This window comes from Diospyros lotus, chromosome 14 (genome assembly GCF_014633365.1).
Source record: "Diospyros lotus cultivar Yz01 chromosome 14, ASM1463336v1, whole genome shotgun sequence".
Classification (NCBI taxonomy): Eukaryota; Viridiplantae; Streptophyta; class Magnoliopsida; order Ericales; family Ebenaceae; genus Diospyros; species Diospyros lotus.
Genome location: NC_068351.1, coordinates 4,911,985 through 4,930,671, shown reverse-complemented (window position 1 = coordinate 4,930,671; position 18,687 = coordinate 4,911,985). Strand labels below are relative to the sequence as shown.

At 35.3% G+C, this 18,687-nt stretch overlaps 2 protein-coding genes across 5 annotated transcripts in view; one reads left to right on the top strand and one right to left on the bottom strand.

Moving 5' to 3' along the window:
• LOC127791202 (probable purple acid phosphatase 20) overlaps nucleotides 1–18,687 on the bottom strand; it is a 31,854-nt gene that overhangs the window by 11,700 nt on the left and 1,467 nt on the right. The gene's annotated exons all lie outside the window — the stretch shown is intronic.
• Nucleotides 3,044–18,687, top strand: part of LOC127791200 (transcription initiation factor TFIID subunit 12) — a 52,018-nt gene continuing 36,374 nt past the window's right edge. For 2 of the 4 annotated variants that reach the window (XM_052321044.1, XM_052321046.1), the window contains exons 1-2: nucleotides 3,044–3,640; nucleotides 3,846–4,001. In XM_052321044.1, coding sequence (XP_052177004.1) covers nucleotides 3,080–3,640; nucleotides 3,846–4,001 — 717 coding nt within the window. In that variant the 5' untranslated portion in view covers nucleotides 3,044–3,079. Of the gene's footprint in view, nucleotides 3,641–3,845; nucleotides 4,002–13,441; nucleotides 13,964–14,750; nucleotides 14,826–18,687 lie in introns of all 4 variants that reach the window. The other 2 variants (XM_052321045.1, XM_052321043.1) reach the window with 2 other exon arrangements.

Here is an 18,687-nt window from a genome sequence, read left to right as displayed (position 1 = left end):
GTTAAATTAAATGTAAACTCTTTAATCCTCTTTTAACACCCTTAGCTCATGTGACAAACCACACTCTACTAGCCACCCCTAATATAAGTGGCAATGTTATTTTTAAAAGTTATTCTTGTAAAAGTGAGTTTTGGGAGAAATAATTATCGTGTCATAATAATTAAAAATTCATAAGAATGTCAAATGAATGCTTAAGGAAATATATTTTAGTTTTCAATTTTTATTCTTTCGTTGTTCAATCTTGATATTCATTTTAATAATGAAATCTAACATGTTATTTAATAATTTTTTTTTAATTTTTATTCGATACTTTTAAAATTATCTCTTATACTCGCATCTTCCTCTAATATTTTGACAAGAAATTAATATGACTATTAAAGAGACACTTTTTATAGTTAAGTGTTTTTCTGATATTATAGTTCATTCTTTGCGAATCAACCCCTCATAAATTCATTAAGACATAATTATCGTCAAATTTTCAACAAGTCTTCGTGAGTTTTATTTTTTATTAGTGATGATAGAGTATCCCAAGTCCTTGGAAAAATATGCATGTGCCCCTAACTCCACGGATGATACAAGGCTGAGAATATCACACCCTTAGGTTTGCTAAGAATATCACACACTTAGCCGTGAACTAAGTTTATCCCTATTACGAATTTGAATTGAAAACAAACTATAAGTAAATTGTCAATGCTGATTTTTAAAATTTTAGATTGGGGTACCTGAAATGTCTTTTTTTTTTTTAACCTTTTTGATATTTTAGAACAAATCAAATTTTGGAACTATTAATAAGAGTTGTGAATTAAATTATGAAAATGCGCACATTTACAAAGATTTTGCCATGATAAACTAAATCAAATTCAAAGGTTTAAGCAGACACTCAAGATAAATCTCCTTGAGTGTCATTTAAGAGAAAAAAATTATAGTGAATTTAAAAAAAAAGATAATAAAAAGAAAATGTCAAGTGAATGCATGTTTTGAAACCAATATGTAATTTTAAGAGTAGATGAAGGGCTTTTATGAGAAATATTTTAAAAAAAATTCAAATTATGACGTTAATAACTTTGAATAAATCATATAGTGACAAACTCCCAAGTGATCATCAACTAATTTATAGATTCCGACGTCCAAACAATTTTTATGTGATATTTTTTGGCTGCAAAAGGTGAAGGCCTTAAAGGCTCCCTCGCATACTGCACCACGCACGTGGGAAGGATAAATCATGGTATACGGCGGCCTTCTAGGCAGGAGATATAGTATATAATGCCCATAAGGAGCCACTCTCACAGGAGGGTAAAACTCCCACACTGCGACTATCATGCCTCGAACCTACATCTTTGATTGTAATCTGTTATCTGGGTGCGAATCGTGTTACGTCTGTGGGGGCAAAATTTTTTTGTTTTATGTGATATTGTCACTAAGAGGCTGTTTGGTTGAGCGATTTAACCGCTTATAAGCTATACAAGCATTGTATAAGCTATGCAGTTTCTAACGATTAAACGTTTGGCTTGAATAATTGCTTAAACACTATATGGCTGAAACGTTGTTATAACAACGTTTTGGAGAAGCTGGTACCCCCAGCTTTGGCCAAAAAAAATTGCTAAATTGACCGAGAAAATTATCATTTTACCCTCAAACTCTCTTTTCCTATCATCTTCTTCAAGTTCCATCTCTTCTGCTCAGATCCGCCGCTGCCGTCGTCACCCAATTGATCCGTCGCCCACTATCGCTCGCAGTCGCCCAGCTAATTCGTCGCTCGCAGTCGCCCAGCGCCATCGACCTTCTATCGCTGCCTCATCTTCCTCCCCAATCCATTGCAATTGGTAAGTGTATATATATTATATATACATATATATTGTATATATATATATTCATAAATTTATATGAATAATTTATCTAACAGTTAGAAATTAATTTAGAAATACAGAAAAATTTATATATTATATATACATATATACTGCAACTAGTGAGTGTATATATATTATATATATTTAGTTTGTATATAACATATGTAATAATTATATTTAATTTTTTTTATAATTTATTAACGGTAAGTATTTTAGGTAGACATCAATTTAATTTTGTTTAAAAAAATTATATTTATATTATTTAATATCATGTCTATTTTAATTTTTTTATCAAATTATAACAACTTATCAGTTTTTACAAACCAAACACATAATTTTACATTAATAGCTTAAAAGCATATTTATCCAAACATGTTATCAGGTTAAACACTATCAAATTTTAACACTATTACACAACTTAAACACTACCTAACTTAAACGCTGTTAAAAAAAAAAATGTAGCCAAACTAAGCCTTAAGTGTCATAATTATAATTTTGAGTTTCAAATTCGTCTTCTATTATTACTCAAAAGAGACATCTCTCATCTACTATCAACACCGCTTTTTTCTTTCATAAACTATTTATTTTCTACTATCATAAATTATCACGACTTTTCATGTAATTCCTAAAAGATATGGTCGAAAATAATTTTTAATACATTTGATAATTATATATTTTTTAAAATTAAATATAATTTTTATAAGATTTTTTTTATTTTTATAATGTAAAAAGATATTATTGTTAAGGGATTGTTTTATTATTCTATTAGATCACTATGTTTGATAAGAAAAGGAATAAAATGATTATTTAATTTAATTTTGTTTTCATTTTTATTTATTTTTTATTTTAATTCAAAACTAATCCATCTAACCAAATGTCCCCTTAGTTATCAAATAGAGAAACAAAAAGGTTAACGTGATTTATTCCATAAATACTGGAAGTCCCTACAAATTAAGTTTTCATTAATCAAAATAAAAATGAAAATCTTATTTTAATATTCAAATGAATGCTTTTGTACATTAATAACTTGTAAATTTATATTAATATAATATATAATATAAAATATCGTTACAAATATAAAGTATCAAAAAAATATTTCTGTAATAAAAACCTTTTTCTAATTGATATTTAGATTATTAATATAATAATAAAGATTTCTGGGAACTATCTTCCATTCTGGCTCCGTATATAAGCACAACTGCACTAAAAATTGTGCCGCATCGTCTGGCGCCATGGAGCCAACGCCAGCTCCGGCGCAAACACTCACCCCCTCCGCTCCAGCGCCGTCCGAACTGCAGCAGCAGCCTCTACCACCATCTCCCCAACCAACTCCTTCTTCTTCTTCTTCTCCTTCTCCCTCATCAATCCCCTCTTCCCCGAACCCTAACCCTAGCCCCCCAATCTCCCAACCACAGCCACTGCAACTCTCCGTGCAGAACTCCCAAGCAAGGCCGCCTTTCAGCCGGCCATGGCAGCAGCCACCCTCACATTTCCAGCACTTCTCCCCCCATCTCCAGTCAATGCCGCCTCCTCCTCCTCAGTCGTCTTCCTCCTCGACTTCGCCTTCGCCTCCGCCCGTTCCGCCATTCTCTTCCTCTGGTCCATCGTCCGTACCGGCGCCGTCGGGACCGAGGGGTGGGATGGCCATCGGAGTCCCTGCGCACCACCCGAGCCCTACGCCGGCCTCCACCTCGTTTTCATCTCTCGGTCCACCGGCTTTTGGGCAGCAATTTGGCGGGTTGGCTCGCAACCCGGTTGTGTCGGAATCTGTCACTAACCCTAGCTCATCACAGGTGCTATGATTGTTTTTTGGACTCGTTTTCCTAAATTATTCACACGGTTGTAGTCCTGTTTTTCCTTAGTGCCATGTTTGAAATTATGATTTTCTGACAAGGAAGTCAATATTACTTTAACACTGTACATCGTTTGGGAAAATTTTGCTCAGTATGACGATTCTCTTAAGCGTGGTTTGTTTGTTGTGTTGCTGCGAATTTATAGCCTAGACAACCTATCCAAGGAATGGGCAGTGTGGGTTCATTTGGTTCAGGTCCTCCAATCCGGCCTGGTGGGATTGCTGTACATCATCAGCAGAGACCTCTCCAATCATCTGTTAGACCACAAAGCACGCAAAACAATCTGTCCTCTACTTCCCAAGTGAGTACTAAATATTGAAATTTAAGTTCTGACGTTCTAACTTTTAATCTTGTGCCCTTGTACTGTTTTCTTAACAAACTACAATGGTTTGTTCTGTATTTGATGGGAATTGATCAAAGTAGGGGTAAATTCTTGAGGATATTGCTTGACATATTTTCTGATGCTGCCATGAAAATGTAAATTTTTTTATAGAAGAGTTAGTTTTTGAAGGACAGTGATGCATGATCTCCTTCACTTCTAAGACACAATTTGACGTGCATTTGACACATCCAAATGTGTATTTTGTTTTTTTTGTTCTTTTGGTGTTTTCTTGGGCCTTGGATAAAAACATGCATACGTTGGCATGGAAATCATGCTCTTGTTGATTTTTAGAAGCCAAAAAGGTGCAGGAATTCATACACGCTCAGTCACATGAATGAGAATATATATAGTGTTGATGCAACAGAAAATTATAATTTTATATGATTGGTGGATCCAGGAGCTAGACTTGGGGGGTGGTATATATGCTTTCATTCCAATATTAAATTCTGATTCTACCAATTTCACAATTATGATTTTACACAACACACACATGCCAAGCATTTTTCATTCAAGTGATGCATATACTTATAATTTGTGATTTGAAATATAAATATAAATAACATTAAAGTTTTAAAGTATCTAACCTTGATTATTATATTAGCTGAAACAGATTCTTTCGGAGGTTGTTCATAATTTTTTTTTTTGTTTGGGTGGGGGGTAATCTGTGGAAAAAATATTTTAAACTGAAACAAATTTATTTTTGAGGGGCTAAGTGAAGATAGTAAAAGACTTTTTTGGAGAGCTCGGGTGGGGGGACCATGTTAAACACAGATGAGTGGCATTTTTCATTAATCACAAACTGCTATGTTATCCATATAAAACAATTAGTATTCAATTTCAATCAGTCATCTTTGTATAAACAATGTAAGTGCAGTCACTAGTCAAAGATGATATTATTCAGGATATCATTACAATTTGGGGAACATCAATCCATACCTATAATTCATGGTAAAACACAAAGGCACATGCTTAAAACGACTAATTTGTTTCAATTTCAACTTTGAAATAGCCTTAACTGTTTTTCTCAAAATTTTTAAACCAAACCGTGTTTCAAAACATGTTAAATTGAACCCAACCCAACTACTTGGTTTGGTTTAAGGTTTTGGACCAAACTATGCATAGGCCTAAGAGAAAAAGGCAGCTAGGGTTATGTGAGAAATTGAGAAAGTTGGAAAAAGGTGTATTTATACTGTGACAATTCAAAGTTTTATTGATATTTTAGTAAGCTAATATAATTTTGATTATTTTTGTTTAAATCTGAAATATTCTTTGACGCAGCGTGTAGCGTGTGTGTGAAAAAAAACACACCAAAATAAACCTTTGAAAGAACAAACTTTAATGGCCGAAGCTTGACTTTCAAAAAGACGCAAAAACTAGATTGTTTTGCTTAAGAAGACCCAAATAGGTTGCTGAAATTTGTATTGAGAAAACTTAATTACAAACTTTAGATCCTAGGCATATTTATAGTGTTTGGCTAATCCAAATCAATCTAATATTTGTAAACAAAATCCAACTAGAATCCTAATAGAAAGAAATCCTAAGTAAAATTCAACTAGAATCCTAATAAAATAAAATCTTAATCAAACATGAAGTAGAATTCTAAATCAAGTAGAAATATGAAGTAGAATCCTATATTAAGTATAATTCTAAAACTTAAGAAGTATTAAAATATTATTCCGGAGTGGTTGGGTTGGCCTTGGGTCGGGTCTTGGTGACCGCATCATTCACCTCCATTCGAGAAAAAATTCGACCTCGAATTTTGATTTGAAGAGGACAAATCCACGTCCGACAAGTTCAAAGAGAGATTAGCCACATTGAATGTTTGGAAATACCCATATGATTAGGCAAATCCATAACATAAGCATTATTATTGATTTTATTTGTAATCTTGTAAGGATCATATTTCTTTGGCTTGAGCTTGTTCTGCTTTCCTGTTGGAATCCGTTATTTCTTTAAGAATATCATGACTTCATCTCCAACCTAGAGGTGTCAAAAGGGCCGGGCTTTGGCCTGGCTCGTTACTGTTCAAACGGGCCGGGCTGAGCCCGGCCCCCATTGGGGGGCCAGGTTGGGCCAAAGAAATTGGGCCCACGGCCCGGCCCGGCCCGACCCATGGCCCTTATGGGTCGGGCCCATGAGGCCCTTATGGGCCAATAAGGCCCTTACTCATTTTTTTTTTTTAATTTTGTTATTCTTTAGTAATTATTGATATTGGATACTAAAAAATTTAATTTCACAATATATATAAATAATAACCATCAATTTATTTAAAATTTTTAAGTTAAATTTTTTATATATTTAAATTATAAACAAACATTCTCCTTTTTATATGTACATTATTTTTCATATCAATTCACAAGAAAAATTATAAGGCATATAGAATTTTGAAATATAAAATAATGAAATAATATTTAAAACTTAAGAATTAAGATAGAAAATATTTTTAAAAGAAAAAAATTAATTTTTATATATGTATTATTTTGATATTTATATATGTATATATTATATGTATTATTTTTAAAAAAATTATTTTAAAAAAAGAAAAAAAAAGGGCCGGGTCCACTGGGCCGGGCCCGGCCCTCCAGCCCACGGGCTGGCCCGGCTCGGCCCCTTTGTAGGGGGGCCGTGGGTCGGGCCGGGCCGGGCCCTATCCATGGCAAAAGGGCCTGGGCCCGGCCCGGCCCGGCCCTTTTAGTAAAAGGGCCGGCCCGGCCCGTTTAAAAAGCCCGTGGGCCGACTCTGGCTGGCCCTTTTGACACCTATACTCCAACCTCAAATACCTTGTGCTTCCTATGCTTGTTAGCTGTTGCCTTGTACTTCTTATTTATGCAATTTTTGCTCGACATCTTCCTGAATTGCTTGAACTTTTCTGCTAAAGGAACATAAGCAAAGACATTCCTTCCCCTCTTAGCCCTATCTTCGTTGGCATAGGTCCAACTATCACCATGTTTGTTGCCCTCTGCCTCCATTGTATTATTACTGTTAGATTGAGGACATTGAACATTCCATCTTGAGCGCTTCTCTAATCTGGTAGATCTTATCACAGGTCCTTCTCTTCTCATCAGTTTTCTTGATTTTGATTCCTCAACATCTTTCGAATTCATCCGTAGATTTTTCTTGTTTGGAAAAGCATTCTTTTGCAACTGTTTCGAATAGAGGCTTATTCCATGACTTCCAGTAGTCTGTCTATCACTTAAAATATTGATGCTTGAATCCTCCTTTGGTCTAAGCACTTGATTAGCTATAGCAGCAGCTGCTACAACATTCTTAGTTTCAGAATCTACTTTCAAATTAATACTGAAAGCAGTTGCACTACCCGAGTTAACTAGCTTGGGAGATCCAACACCCCTATCCACGAAGAGACCCTTGTGACCATCTTGCTTTTGCAATCACAAAGGTGAATATGTTCCCATTGCCTTTGATTCAACCATGCCAGAGACTGAATAAATTTTAGAAGGATTTGCTACCATGGCCTCTATCTCCTTTATAGTTGCAAGCTGATGAGAAGAAACACCACCATCATTGGATTGCGAAACAATGCCTAAGCCCTTGGGACTGGAAAATATGCCAGTATGAGTCAATAACCTTAGAATTTCTGTCATGTTAGCAGCATAAACTAAACTTGAGTTTGGAAACGTTGAGGTTGCTAGGACAAAATAATGTTCGAGATCAAGCTCCAAATTCATTGAAAAGCCATTCTTTAGTTTATACTCATCGTTTCCCCAATAGTTGTGTTGTTGCGCATTCCTCCTAACCCCTCTACCACTATGGTTGGCTATCATACGACCAAGATCATCCTCATCGTTGCTATCATCCATCATTGGTCTTCTAGGATTAACGAGGACAGGATTAATGGCTGGTCTTTCTGGTTTAATGTAGTCGGCTTGATTTACGCCATTAGTTCGGTTCCAATTATCCTTAGCTCGTTGTAAAATGCCTAATTGGTTGCGGATTCACTCCAATTGCTGCTGCATTGTACAAGTTATTTTCCGTTGTTCTTCGATTGCTCTCCAAAGTGCGGGTAACCCCCGATCACCGTCACGAGACTGACTGCTACCGTTACCTTCAAGATTGACCATCTGATTGGTTGATGAACCGCTTTGATACCACCTGACGCAGCATGTAGCACATGTGTGGAAAAAAAAAAAACACCAAAATAAACCATTGAAAGAACAAACTTCAATGGCCGAAGGTTGGCTTTCAAAAAGACGTAAAAACAAGATTGTTTTGCTAAGAAAACTCAAATAAGTTGCTGAAATTTGTGTTGAGAAAACTTAATTACGAACCCTAGATCCTAGGCATATTTATATTGTTTGGCTAATCCAAATCCATCTAATATTTGTAAACAAAATCTAACTAGAATTCTAATAGAAATAAATCCTAAGTAAAATAGAACTAGAATTATAATAAAAATAAAATCTTAATTAAACATGAAGTAGAATCCTAAATCAAGTATAATTCTAAAACTTTATTAAACATGAAGTAGAATCCTAGATCAAGTATAATTCTAAAATTTAAGAAGTATTAAAATATTGTTCCGGCGTGGTTGGGTCGGCTTTGGGCCGAGTCTTGATCGGTGACCACATCATTCTATAAAACCAAACCAGAATTTTTTAAAATAAAACCAAACCAAACCAAATTATGCCAAAAAAAAAAACCCAGATTAACTGAAATTCATTAATTCAGTTTTGGAGAGATTTAGTAATAGAATGGAATGGAAATGAGTGAAATGAAATATCAAATATTTTATCCTCGTTTGGCATAAGAGGGGATGGAAAGTAATGGAAAATATTTCTCTTTATTTAGGAAAACAATGGAAATGGATGGAATGAAAGGATATTAATCAACAAATGATCATTATGCCCATTTAATAAAAAGCTGAAGTGTGATAATGTAAATGAAAAATTTGAACTTTCAAAAAATATTAAGGTTAATGTTGTCAAAGCACAAAAGTTAGTTTTTCATCCATTTTCACTCCATACATGTCTCCCCCAATTTGAGGGATACAAAAGTAGGCATTTGGATGGAAATGGATGGATACACTTTTCATTCATTTCCATTCTGTTCCATTATTAATGTCTCTTCCAATTGAGGAGAAATATCTTATATTCAACTCCATTCCATCACCCTCTCTAGTCGTCAAATAAAGAAATATATTTTGAACTGAATTAATGAATTTCTGTTAATTGGGTTTGGTTTTTGGGTCACTCGGTTCGGTTTGGTTTTATTTTAAAAAGTTTAGTTTTTAGTTTGGTTCGGTTTTGGAGATAATACTTTGGTTCTTAACCAAAATAACAAAAATTATGTGTTTATTAAAATGTCCATAAATGTTTGATTATTTATGAAATTGCCGTTGAATATAAATACACCTCTTTCCAACTTTCCCCCTTTCTAACATAACCCTAGACCTACCCTTTTTCCTTGAGCTTCTCTGTCTGCAACCCTTTATCCGTGTGCTTCACTCTCTGTGATGCCAACACTGCCATTGACCACTGCCGCCTTCCAGTCTTTCCAGATTTCTCCTTGAGCTTGCTTCACTCCAGTAAGTTTCATTCTTGCCATTAACTCTGTTTACATTTAAGCAGTTTGACTGAAGACAAAGTAGATGCATGTTGCGCATAATAGTAGGATCACAAAAAAGTGGAGGGCCTTTTCATTGACAATCACTGGAAAAATTGATAATGCCTTCACAACTCTTTCCGTTTACATTAGTTCTGTTTACATTTCTTGTCGGGCTGTTATTATTTAGTTTCCAGATGTTCACCTTTGCAGAGAAACTGCAAACCTTTTTTTATTGTTGTGGAGAGACAGAAGGAGAAATGTTTCAGATGTGTAGGAATAAGGAATTAGGGAGGGAGGGCTTTTCTTCATTTAGCTCTTGGAATCTGTTTGTTGCTTCCAGATTTGTAAATTCCTAAAAGTTGCCTTGAATTATTCTATATTAAATAAAGTTACCAAACAACCCTATAACCGATCAAAAAAGCTGATTGCTAAACCCTACTTGTATGCACCCTCAACTTTTTGTGTCAGTTGCAGGAAAAATGCAGATTCTGGAATATACATGCTCCATTGTTTGAAGCAACTAACTGAATAAAACTCCGAGGACATATATTTATTATATCCATTTGGCTTTTAAATCTGAGAAGCTGATATCCTAAAATTGGAATTTGATTTCAGATAGAATTTTCAAAAATCTGTAAATTCTAATGTATCTCTTTGTAATTCTAGCTTACGGTTCACTGATGGTTTGTCAACTAAATTATAGGACAATTTTGTTCGCTAAGTGAAGACAAACAAAGAGAATCACTCTTCAATGTGCTTTTGTGCTCAATCATCAAGCTTATTCTGTCTTCATTTTTCTTCTTCCTCTGATCTAGTCACAATAAATACTTTTTTTTCTTAGATGTATCGGCCTTGTTGGGTTTTTTTGCACGGAAGATTAGCTCTAGAAGTTGAAGAGAAGAACCTGTTTAGAATGAAGATATTTTTCTGACTGTTTTTTATTCGAAGTTAGATTAGATAACTTAGTTATTTTATTATGGGGGGTATGTTGGTCTTTTGTAGAGGCTAAGTTTTTAAATCCCTTGTAATTGCCGCCTCCCTATAGTTTATAAATAGGAGGCGAGTGCTAGCAGTCGGATATAACATTCTCATTCATTCTGATTTTTCTCTAGATGCAAGTGATGCTGTCAAGATAGCGAGAGAGAGAGAGAGAGAGAGAGTGAAAGGCTTTGAGATAAAATTAGTCCTTGTATTCTATTGAGAGTGCAGCGAACTTGTGTGATGGAGAGAAAGGAGGTTCTTGTATCTTGTTTCAACTGGTTTCTAGTGGATTTATTCTCGGATAGAAGGCTGGATGTAGGATTGCTTTAAAGCAATCTGAACCAGGATAATTCTTTGTCTCTTGGATGGTTTGATTGTTCTTATCCTTCATTTACATTCTGTTTTTCAATTGCTGTAAATATATTCTGTTATTATCTTGATTTTCGGGTGAGGAGTGTAGAGAGATTGGCAAATCTAAGTCTTGAATCAGTTTCTAAGAGCTCCTAATCCTAACAGGCCTAAAATCTTTAAATTATAAAGCTTTCTTTTGCAAGTCTAGCTTAAAGTTTACATTGCTGTGCCAACTAAGTCTAGCTTAGTCTATCCCATAGTGTTAGGTGTCCACATTGCCTTGAGGCTAATGGTATCTTTTATTCCACATCTTAGTTAGTACTAGTTGAGTTTTTGGCAAATGAATGTATTGAGACACTAGTGAGGTCGCCTAGGTAAACAATCTGCTTTGGATCCCCAGAGCAGCCTTTATCATGTGTTGACTCAAACATGTGTGCCAAACCATGGCTAACACTTTTAGTGTTCAGAGGTTACCACTTGGCTCATCTGTATCAGGAAATCAGGTTCCAAAGAAATTGATTTTATATGGATTTTGGTTTTTATTTGTTCTGTGATGGAAGTGCTAATCTAGTTTTTGATGAAGGCAGAATCATAATCATCATTATATTGACTGCACCTAGTTAGGGACAGTGCACACCGTTGATAATATCAATTTACTTTTGAAAGTCACATTGACAATACAAATCCACGCAAAAGACAATTGTGGCAAAATTTTATGCTTGATGCCCTTCCTGATGCAACCCTCTAGTGAGGGAATGATGAGATAAAGTTCTAGTATCATCTTTATATCGAACAATTTCTTGAGATGGCGGTGAATGAAGCAAATTAGTATGTTCAAGTTCCATTACATATTTGATACTGTGAAACCAACTTGTACAATTTAGAAATACGACTTATGGAGGATCCTCGTTCTAGAATGACAGAGTTGTGAAACTATCCTTTACAATATGAAGCCAGAGTTGATATTGTGAAACTAACCTTTATAATATGAAGCCAGAATAATATTTAATAAAATCCTATGGGAAGATCTTCGTTAATATTTTAAAAGGGATGATGTGAAGTAGAGGAGAGCCTTGTATAGTGACCTGGATGACATGAGCGGATCATTGCACTAAGGTGGCTCTTCATCCTCGCTAAGAAAGTATGCCTAAGTTCCAAAGCGCTCCCTCTAGGCTATGTAGTGTTTGAAGTTCTCCTATGATGGAGAGGGCAGTACTCCTTCTGAACCTTAATTCTAACTAATATCCGTAAACGACAAGATCTCAGGTTGCCCCTTGCAGCAAATCTGGTTGGGTTTTTGCCAGGAACCAATGCATGTGATGGCTGCAAAAGGTAGCCATTCCATCAGTGACAAAAGGACTCGGCGGGTCAAAGGGACTGATTCCTTTACCATGGGAAATAGGGAAGGAGGTACATCTGTTGAAGATCCATGCCTTTTGACTGAGATGCTGCAGCAAAAATGTTCTTTCCTGAAATTTGGGACAAATTTAACTTACGTGGGCAAGTGACTTGGCAAAAACTGCATCAACCTGGGTCATGAATTACATTGGTAGAAGGGTTTCAAATATCCTCTTCTTAATTTGTAGGTAAATGGTTGTTGATCTTCACAGGAGAAGGTGCCCCTGCCTTGTGGCTAATTTTAGCAAAGTATCCACAATTGTATTTTTATGTCCTAATTTTACGGTGTGAATGTATATAAATTCCTGGTGTAAGAATATTATCCAGCTTAGGTTTTTGACATTGAATATTGAATAATAGGGATTTCTCTCCCTTCTCTCTCTGTGATCTTCACCCTCTCTTTTCACGTATTTGACTTACTTTCATATCTCTGTTGCTCTTCTTGTACTTCTCTCAACAGATTCTTTGCTTTTCCTGCGTTCCGTCTACAGTTTCTGCATCAATGTCACTTGTGCTGTTCGTGTCGTTGCATAACCTTTTGCTTCTCTTGTTAATTTTGACTCAAATGTCACATAGTCCATGTCCATACTAAAGTTGACCCTTAGCAGTGTTATGGAAGGTGCTGACTGGAACTGCCTTGTTCGTGATCTGAACTCAACCGAGTTTAGGCAATATGGCCTTAGAGTTTCTTAAAATTAAGAATTGTTTTGACATTAATTGTATTGTGGGGTTTAAACTCAGGCTTTTTTTCATGATAAAAGTCAGGCTTTTGTTGATGTGGTCAAAAGCTGCTATAAATTTCCAGTTTCTAGGACAATTGTTGAATGCTGGTCCTTTTCAGTTTTAGCTTGCAAAACTTGGGACTCATACTTCCTTTAGTAGAGGAGTGGGTGTCCTGCACTTTTTTTGTATTCCATGCATGCTCTCTTAATACCAACAATTAATGTCCTGCATGGGTGATGTGTCAGAGATATATAAAACTGCCAGTGCCATCATTAAGATAACGTCTCATCTGATTGTTCTATGAATAATATTTGTGCCCCCCTCCCTCCCTCCCTCTCTTGTAGAGTTTCCAAGGGCATGGCTTGTTAAGGGTTGCAACAGGTGGATCTCCAGTTTCTCCATCACCTAGTACATCACAAAGTATGCAGTCTCATAATCAGCCTTGGTTGTCACCTGGACCACAAGGGAAGCCTCCTTTGCCACCAACATCATTTAGACCGCAAATTAATCAACAATCTTTGCAGCAGAGATCTCATATCCCTCAGCAACATCATCATCCAATTTTGACAGCGTCACAGCAACCACAAACATCAACCTCCCAACAACCACAACAGCCATCGTCCTCGCTTGCATCACAAGACCATCATGGGCAGCAATTTCAATCTTCAAGAATTGCACAGTCATTATCCCATCAACAACAGTTTCCGAGGGGTCCAGGATTTGGCAACTCGAAACCTTCCTCTAATACAGTTGTGCAGCCCAGCACAATGTCTTCAGGCGTCCCTGGTAAAGTAGGGAACATAGATACTCTTGAACCCTGTGATAGGATTCTAAGCAAAAGAAGCATTCAAGAGCTGCTAAGCCAGGTGAGCATGTGGTTCCTGTATTTATATTTTTCTAACTGTTATTGTGGTAAGATATATTTGGATCCTCATAATCTCCTGTCATAAAGCATGTACTTACGTAAGTGCTTATAAAAATATCATATACTGATTAGTTTATATATATTATTTTTAGCTTATATATAGTTTTAATTTTCAGTTCACTTTCAAAATATATTTTTAGAATATATTATTTAGTTTAATATTGTCAAATAAAATATATATATATTTGGTTTTGAGAGGGAAAGAGAAAGAAGCAAGGGAGGAACCCAGGGGTAAAATGTTTAATTTATCCTATTCCTTTTTAACAACAGGGGTGGTCTCTACTATTTTTAAAACGAGATTGGTACTTTCTGTAATTAGGTAAAACCTCAGAGGTGGTTAGTGTAATTTACACTATTATAAATGTTAACTAAAACCTAATAACATAAATACTAGCAATATGCTAAACAAATAAGAAAATAACAACACTAATGGTAAAAGAATAACCTCTTGCTTCAATAGAGAATAAAGAAAAACAGGTATATCTTCTTGGCTCACAGGGGGAAATGAAAATGTCTCCTTTCAAACATTGAATCAAATTCTCCTTACTCCCATCCCATTCCAGTTCCTCTCAGAATAATCTACTTCCTGGTAGATTGTTTTGTAAGTACCTTGGAAGGCCCTTTTAATGTATACTCACTGCCTGATTATTAACCATTGCTTTTTCTTTGCTATGATAATTTGCTGTGCAGTTTCAGAAGTATTTTGTTTTTTCTTGCCTGTGGTACAGATTGATCCATCAGAGAAATTGGATCCCGAAGTAGAGGATGTTCTTGTGGATATTGCTGAGGAATTTGTTGAGTCTGTAAGTTGATGAATTTTGTTGTTTTTTTATTTCCTCATACATAATTTTGGATTTGTTGGAATGATGTTTTTTTCTTGGTTTTCAGCTGACTTGAATATGCATTTTTCTAAAAGCTACCTGTAGACCTACTTGTTGAGCATGAAAATGAAATTTATCATCAAGTGAATGCATTATTGTTTGAAATTTAACAGTCATGCCTTTCTTTATTGGAATTAAGGCCCCTTTTCAGTCAATGGTCCATTTTCATTCAATTTTCAGATTTAAAGTTTAGGTGATTATGTATTATCAAACAATAATGCATTTCATTTGATAACCGTTGTCAACATTACTTCTGATAAGGTGATTGTGCCAATTGTCCTTTAGAGGTGGATCTAATGGCTGTCACTATGTTGGCCATAAAAAAAAGACAAACAAATCAAATTAAATCAAATGTAATCTAATACATAGAATTTTTTAAAGTCACTGAATGCATGAGTTTTAGGTGCTTAATTATGTTATCAATCAAGGCCTGTTTTATCATACCTTTATGCTTCATGGCTAATAAGCATAAAAACCTCATAAAGGGCTGTGTTCCTGATTTGAATACACAAACTCTTGGGAAACTTCTAAGGAATTTTTTTGGGTTATCTTGTAATTTTGAAATAAATGGATCTCCTTGGGCTATAGTGAAGCAGCATTGATGGATATTGGATAAAATGAATTGACTTTATTTTTTTTTTTCTTATGTTATTAACTTATTACGGATGATGTTTTTCTATTGTGGTTTGTATGGGCATTACTCAGAAATAGGGTAAATTGCCCCCACACCCCATGTGGTTTTTTTTTTTTTTTTTTTTCCATATAGGTCCCTGTACTTCCCATTGGCTGCTAGAACAACCCCTCCATTAAGTTTTGGTATAAACTGTGTGAATTAAAATGTAATTATGTTAAATTCCACTAACATTGTACTAATCTATCTATTTAATTAAAAAATAAAAATAATAAAAATGGGTGCTGGTGGCAAGGTTGCCACTGGGACTCATCTGGGTTATAGCAAGGTAATTGCAAGAATACATCTGGGTTCCAGCATATGGGTTCTAGTGGTGCCCTTGCTCGCTGGAAGCTAGATGCCAGTTGGAGGAAGAGAAGCCTTCTCCAGTGGCAGCAAGCTCAGCAAACCTTGCCTTATTCGTACTTCTTGCTGTGCCCGCAAACCCCACAATGGTTCTCTCTCCCTCCTCCTCACAGTGATTGATTCAGACCCAAAAATTTAAGAGCTTCTGTATATCAAAACAAACGAAGACCCACCCAGATCAAGTTTGTTTTTGGCTATAATGTTGTACAACATTCCAATTGGGGCAGGTCAGGACTGGAGGTAGGTAGGACTGGACACAGGGACATCAGTTTCTCTTCCTCCAATCAGCGTCAATGGTGTGTGGACATGGCAGCAATGGCGGGTGTACCGGTCAACCCTACAACGGTGGTGCAGTGGTCGATAGTCATTAATTGAACTCAGTGGCAGTAGCAGCCCAACAATGGCAGTTGCTGAATCCAACAATTGCTGGCGAAATGACGATTGGGTTATAACCAGTGAGGACATTGTAATTTTATTAGTGACATCTGTGGGAGAATCAGGAGGCGCTGTTTTGGAAATAAATGAAAAGTATAGGGACCTCTATAGCGAAAAATAAACCAAGGGAAGTGTCTAGCCAAAAGGCCCAAACCAAAGAGAGCATGGGGCAATTTATTCTTAGAAGTTTTATGGTTAATAATATTCTTAAAGTTAAAGTTAATTCATGCTAAAATTTGTCAAATAGTTATTTTTTTTTTGTTAAGTGAGAAATAATCTGTTTTTGATGGTGTATTAAGACAGTTAGATTATTCTATATTTATATTTTATGTAGCATTTACTGAACTGCGTTTTCACTGAGGATTGCATGTAGAGATTAGAGGTTGATTATTGAGCATGTGTAAGAATTTGGTCTAGGCTTTAGAACATATGAAATAGTCTTCTCTAAGTTATATGGTAATATTTGTGATTCAAAAAACAACTTTTGAATGTTTTTTTTTGTTTTTTTATATGGTTTTGTTATTTTATTTTGTTTTTATATATTTGGGAAAAAATAAACACTATTTTGGTGTTTTCCTGTTCATATTTTTGTTTTTATCTGACTAACTGGCTACTCCTTTGGCCATCAACAGGCTACCCCCCCCATCACCAATCCAGCCTATGATGAGCAACCAACCATTTTTTTTGTGGATGGGTAGTTTTTTTTTTATCTAAAATAATTTTTACATATGTTCAATCATTTGATAAAATACACAACAATTTTCAGGAGACATTATTTTCTAGTCTTTTTTTTTTTTTTTTCAAAATTTTGAAAAATGACAGATTTATCAAATGTATGTAGAGTTCTTTTTAAAACAGAGAATGAAAACAAGCGAGCGCACACACCAAAAAAAAAAAAACGAATATTTTACAACACATAAAAACTGATAACAAAATAAAAAGACCCTAAGTTTTTTATTTTTCCCTAGTGTCAATTTCGGATTCCTAGCTTTAAGTTGATTTTGATTTCTGCCTAGAATTTTTGTTAGATTTTTTATGTTTCTAAAGATTTTTATTTTATTTCCTTAACCCTATTTCCCTTGAATCCTCTTCTTCTATGTTGTGATTTAGTGTGTTTGCAACATGATCAGGGTAAGGGCTTCACTTACGGTTCCTTGGGGGGCTGCATTCCTGGTGTCACTGAAATTGGTTCAAATTCGCGTGTGTTTGTGTGGTAGTTCAATCTGTTAATAGAATCCTGCTTACTACTTGTTTTGGTACTGAATGGTAGTTAGGAACCCACAGCATCAAACTTTTTGGCTTAGTGGTAAGGTCACTTAAAAGTTTAACTTGAGACATGGGCTGTGTTTGTCACATGTTTCTTAGAGATCTTATGTGCGTAGTGTGTAATCCTGCATCTACGTGTTGGTCCTCATTTAATCTCAGGTGTTGGGTATTGGTCTTTGATTTGATGCGTTATATTCTATATAGTGCTGGTATTTATTGTTTTACATCAGTTTGGGTTTAATAAAGGGAATGTGTAAGACATGTTGGTGTCTTTGCTTCATGTGAGGAAGAGGATGTGTCTCTATTTTCAAATTTGAGACTTCTCACCTCCTTTATTTTCACATAGTTAAACGTGTGGGTGTTTTACTTGGTCAATGTGTTAATTTGCTTTTTGGACATGTCTTCTGCACCCACTCACCTTTGTGATATCATGACATGTTGAGACTACTTCTTGGGCCATAGTATCAGAAAACTGAAAGAATCAGTGGGTTATGGAACACCTGACATCAGAAGCCTTCCAGATAGTTGCTAAAGGAACAGTTTAGTTCTTTAAGATTGACCAAAAATTGCAAATAAGAAACTGTTATGTTCTCTTTTTGGTTTTTCATCCTCCTGCATACCTGTCCATCTTCAAAGAGAAATCTTTGTCTAGGTTCTTCAGGATGAAAGAATTCTTATGTTTAATTTGTTGACTTGACTGTTTATGGGACCTGCCTTCTCCTTGTTCAATTATCAGGTTGGTCTTTTATGTCTTTGGGTTCATATTCAACATAAATTGTTATTAATATTTTTACTGGTTTTGGGCCGTTTGGCCAATACCTATTCTCTTTGAAGCTTGAGCACTTTAAAGGTGCTTGTATGCATTACATATTCAACAAACATACCCATTAGATATGTCAAAACATATGATGGACACTCTAGGTTGTGTCCATTGATTATGATTTGGATGAAATTGGATTTACTTGGAAGTTGAAATTTAGGGATACTTATTTATTTCCCTCTTTTAAAAATATTAGATCTTGATGTGTGATGGTTTAGAACCTTTTT